This window comes from Rhipicephalus sanguineus, chromosome 1 (assembly GCF_013339695.2).
Source record: "Rhipicephalus sanguineus isolate Rsan-2018 chromosome 1, BIME_Rsan_1.4, whole genome shotgun sequence".
Taxonomy (NCBI): domain Eukaryota; kingdom Metazoa; phylum Arthropoda; class Arachnida; order Ixodida; family Ixodidae; genus Rhipicephalus; species Rhipicephalus sanguineus.
Window position 1 is genome coordinate 76,363,271 of NC_051176.1, and position 4,718 is coordinate 76,367,988.

General features: G+C 53.5%; 1 protein-coding gene across 1 annotated transcript; it reads right to left on the reverse strand.

Annotated features, from left to right (window-relative positions):
* Positions 1-1,889: 1,889 nt before the first annotated feature.
* LOC125759899 (uncharacterized) lies at positions 1,890-2,621 on the reverse strand. Its single transcript, XM_049419363.1, has 2 exons — positions 2,274-2,621; positions 1,890-2,150 (listed from the first exon to the last, which is right to left on the reverse strand). Exons 1-2 carry the CDS (start codon positions 2,619-2,621, stop codon positions 1,962-1,964), a joined length of 537 nt encoding a protein of 178 aa, XP_049275320.1. The 3' UTR covers positions 1,890-1,961.
* Positions 2,622-4,718: the final 2,097 nt, after the last annotated feature.

Here is a 4,718-nt window from a genome sequence, read left to right on the forward strand (position 1 = left end):
CAGATGTTTTGTAAAAGCAAAACGGAAGAACGCCAGATGTTTCTAAGCAAGAGGAAAAGACGCCAGCTGCTTAACGAAAGACGCCAGATGTTTTCTAAAGCAATGGTTTCCTAAGCAATGAAAATTCACAGCGTACATGTAAAATTAAAGTGAGCTGCAAGTCGTCATAACTCATCGAACCTTTAGTATAAACGCGCCCTATCTCACGTCGGTGATGATGTACTGGGCAGAATTCACGGAAGATTCACGGTTTACCGATGAACCTCCGCAGCTTCGCCCACTCACCATCATTCACTCCGTGGAAATGCTGCGATTTTTTTTGGGTTTGACCAGCAAGGACGGTTATCAACGCTCATGGCTGTCCGCGAAGCAGTGTTCGAGAAACTTCTCGATTGTAGTAGATCGTTTTGTTAAGATTTCGCGCCGCACGCGAATGTTCCAGCTTTATCGAGAGATAACGCCGCCACCAGCGATATCGCTGGAAAGTTCGATAGCGCCTGAATAAAAGCCGACGCACTTGACCGCTTGTCAGTTGATCGACAGTCGACGCTCTGTTCGCCGCTATCAATGTATTGCTGCAGTTTGACTTTCAGTTTCTCGGCCACAAGTTCGGCCAATTAAAGAGTTTCATCTCAGACGTGCTGACTGCTGCCTTCTTCGACGTCACGACCACGTGACATCTGGTGTCGCAAGAGGTATCGCCGAGCTGCATGACGGTAAAGCAAAGGTACTGCTGATAAACTTCATCCACGAATATAGGCACCTCAACATGGGTACGACGGTTGCCTACATCAACGAATGTGTAGCCGCCAGTGATGCTTTCGCCCTCTTCGATGCTGCCAAACCTGCTTCGACGAATAGAGGTCCCGAACCGGATTTTGACGTCAACCCGAGCCTTCCGAAGGTCAAGCAAGACCAGCTCAAAACCCCGCTCCTGCAATACAAGGACTGTTTCTCGTCGTCATCGCGGGTCCGACAAACACCCCTTGCTAAGCACCGCATTATGACAGAAGAAAATTCTCGACCACTCCGACAGAGCCCCTACAGAGTTTCGACGCGAGAACGTGAGGCCATAAAGAAACAAGTCGACGAAATGCTACGCGATGACATCATCCAGCCTTCAAAGAGTCCGTGGGCGTCACCCGTGGTGTTAGTGAAGAAGAAGGACGGGACACTGCGCTTCTGCGTTGATTATCGGCGCCTGAATAAAATCACGAAGAAGGACGTGTACCCCCTCCCACGGATAAACTTCACAACGCGACGTACTTTTCGTCGATGGATCTCAAGACCGGCTATTGGCAGATCGAAGTAGACGAAAGAGACCGAGAAAAGACCGCTTTTATAACACTTTTATAATACTTTTATAACACTTTTATTATAACACTTTTATAATAGTTAAGTGTTTCTCACACAATACAGAACTGTTAGTTTCTTAAATAGATAATGCGTGCTTTCGAGGAAAAAACAAGCGTGTTTGTTTTCAAGTGTTGTAGAAAAATAATTCATTATTTGGTGATGCCAAACTTGGAACCCAATTGCAGAGCAATGCATGACCTGGTGGTTGAATTTGTCCAGGTTTCACTTCCATCTCAGGGTCAAGCGAACTTTTTGTAATACATTTTCCGTACAAAAGAATCAAGCAAGTTTTAATTGGAAATAGTGTTACATCACTTTGTTTTACACTCAGCAAATAAGCGTCGCGAATCTCAAGAACGAAAGCCATCCGAAGCAGATCCAAAGCCTGTACTTCCCGTCATTCCCATGTTGGTTGAAGCGCCGTTCAAGGAGCCCGCGAGGAGGAGGAGAGGTTGAGGAAAGGAAAAGGCGCAACTTCTGCAACCCTAATTGGGAGCACGGCTCAGCGCCTGTAGGAAAAAGGGGGAAAGGGAGATAAAGATGGGAAGAGGGAGGAGAAGGAGAGGAGGAATGCTGTCCACGACCGAGGACGCGGCGGGCGGCTACTATAGCCGGTTGGCCAGTCCAGTGTCCTCAAGGAAGCGAAGAACCGCCTTGAAAACCTGGGTGTGGTGCTGTGCAGGGAAAAGGAGGTCTCTCTGTGTAGCCGCGGGAATACCCTGGCGACGGAGTGCGGCGAGCAAGGCAGCTCGTTGTGCTTGAAGCGCTGGGCACACACACAACAGGTGATCAATTGTTTCGTCTGCCCCACACGCACTGCACGCAGGTGACGAAGCTCTGCCGAGCCGATGACGTCGTGCCGCAGGCCAGGAGCAGCCGATGCATAGACGCAGTAGAAGGGACCGCTCCCTCCTGGAGAGGCCCCTGTCAGGCAGCCGGGTCGGAGGTTCCAGCCTGGCCACACGTTCGTCGGGGTGGCAGCGTAGCAACAACCGCCTCAAGGTCAGCCTCGAATAGTCTGAGGCGACCACAGCACGGCAGACAGCGACGGTAGAGTGATGTGCCTCCTTCGCCAGTGCGTCTGCTTGCTCATTTCCCTGAATACCCACATGAGATGGGACCCAATGCAGGGAGACATCGACGCCACTGGCGAGGAGGGCATGCAGCTTGGTGACCAGCAGTTGAGTTCCGAAGCCCGCCCCTTCCGGTTTCGCCACGGCCTGCAGTGCGGCTCGTGAGTCGCACGCGACGGCCACGGGACACATGGGGGGGGGGGGGTCTGCTGCCAGGAGGTCCACGGCGAGGTGGAGACCGGCCGTCTCTGCGGTGGTAGAGCAGGCATCAAAGGGGAGACGACAGGAGGCCGTTCTACCAAGGGCTGGTATGACGCAGGCGGCCGTGGCGGAGCCTGTAGCTAGGAGGACGGAGCCATCCGTGTAGACAATAAGCCTACCAGCCAGCTCTTCCTCTAGCTTGAGGCGACTGCTGCTGGAGAGCGCAGGTGGGTGAAAGACGCTTGGAGAGCCGACCTAGATCGGTAGTGACTGTCAATGGTTTCACTGTCGGCGGAGGAAGGGGCATGGCTGGAGGCACAGGTCCTACAGCTTCTCGATAGACCTGTAGCAGCGCGCCCATCCGAGATGTTGGTCGGCTTTCCAGCCGGGCAAGGAGAGGGCGTCCGTCAGGCGCGTGGGCGAGCCGATCGATGTGGAGGAGACCACGCTGCTGTAAGAGCAGGGAGAGGGGCCAGGCGCCCGCTTCTGTCAGGGTGGCTGCCACTTGCGAGGACCGCGGCAGGCCAAGGACACTCCGAATGAAGCCCCTATGCAACAGCTCGAGGCGCTCCAGTTGCCGGAGGCAAGTGCCACCAGAGGGAAGGCGTACAGGAGCCTCGCGGTTGCAGCTGCGGCATGAAGACGAAGAGTCCAGGATGGTGCGCAGCCACGGCCGCTCAGGAAGATGCACTTCACCGCCTTCTGAACTCTTTTCACCATCCCCATGGCCTCTTTGATGGCGGGAGCCCAGGACAGCCGGTGGTCGATACGGAGCCCAAGGTAGGTCACTGTAGTCTCCCACGGAATCATGGAGCCATCGGTGGTGAGGCGCGCCACGCGGCTGCGCGTTCCTGCCTTGGGTGCACAAGAAGGGCCTTCGTTTTGGCCGAAGACACCGCCAGGCCAACAGAGGCGATGTGGTCGACCACGGCGTTCAGTGCATCGTGGAGGCAGGATCGGACAGAACGCAGATTCCTGGTGGGGCCCCAGTTCCACAGGGCAACGTCATCAGCGTATAACACTGGCGCCAGGTTCCCCTCTAGGTGTTATAGTAAGAAACTCTATGGCTGCGCGTTACGCTCTCCACTTCTCTCCTACCACCTGCTTGCGCTTCTCCTGCATTCTCGCTTCAGCTCTCGCGGCGCTTTCGCTACTCTCCTCCTCTTGTCTCCTCTCTTTCAAGTGTGAATATAAAGCGGGTAGAGCCAACGCCACCTAGAAAAAAAACAAGGCTGATCCCTCTGTCAGGAATCGGTATGACACGAATGTGAAACGTGTTAAGGAATGAATGCTACAGCTACAAATTGTAATGTCACGCGAAGAACGGCAAGCAGCTCGAAACTTGCAACGCGCTGCTCAAGAAGAAAGGACGCACGGAACGAACATACACAGGATGAGAGCGAACTGTCACATTTGTAACTTATTTCTGCGTGAGCACCGTGCTCCTTTCGCAAAAGCGGCCGCTGCAGTGGGCGACGTGATCTTCTTGCTCTCAACGTAACACGTACGAACCACGGCGATCACGAGATAAGCGCACGCACGAGCGACCACGCCCTGTAGAGGCGGGCGCTCGTCGCAGCGGCGGCGACTTTTAAAGCGCGCTCTTCGAGTCCTTCGCGCCATCTCGCTACTGATAACGAAAACACGCTGTAACACGGATCTCTGAGTATCGCCACCGGCAAATGGTGTATATAAATAGCTCGCCGTTAGCATGGCAAAGAACGTGCCGTCCGTTGCCGAATTGTTTCGCGCTGGGGAGCGAGGGGTCGTAAGTTCGATTCCTTGTGACGGAACCTTTAAAGACGATAGTCTTTCTTGGGATACTTAAACGGAGAAATTTTGGTCTGTCATCTGTCTGTCTTTCTGTTTGTCGGCACGTCACTCGATTGAGCCACTCGGCCAAAGTTGAACCACTTGCCCAAGGGCCAGCTATCATGAACGGCTGACTAGGTTCATACTTGTGTACATTGTCGATCAAAAAGCAAACATTACGCATATCTGAGGCGCCACATCACTAGGTAAGCATTAGGTGGTGTGTTCCTTTAATAGAAAATGCATACATACGTAATTCTAAAGACGCTAGTTTCT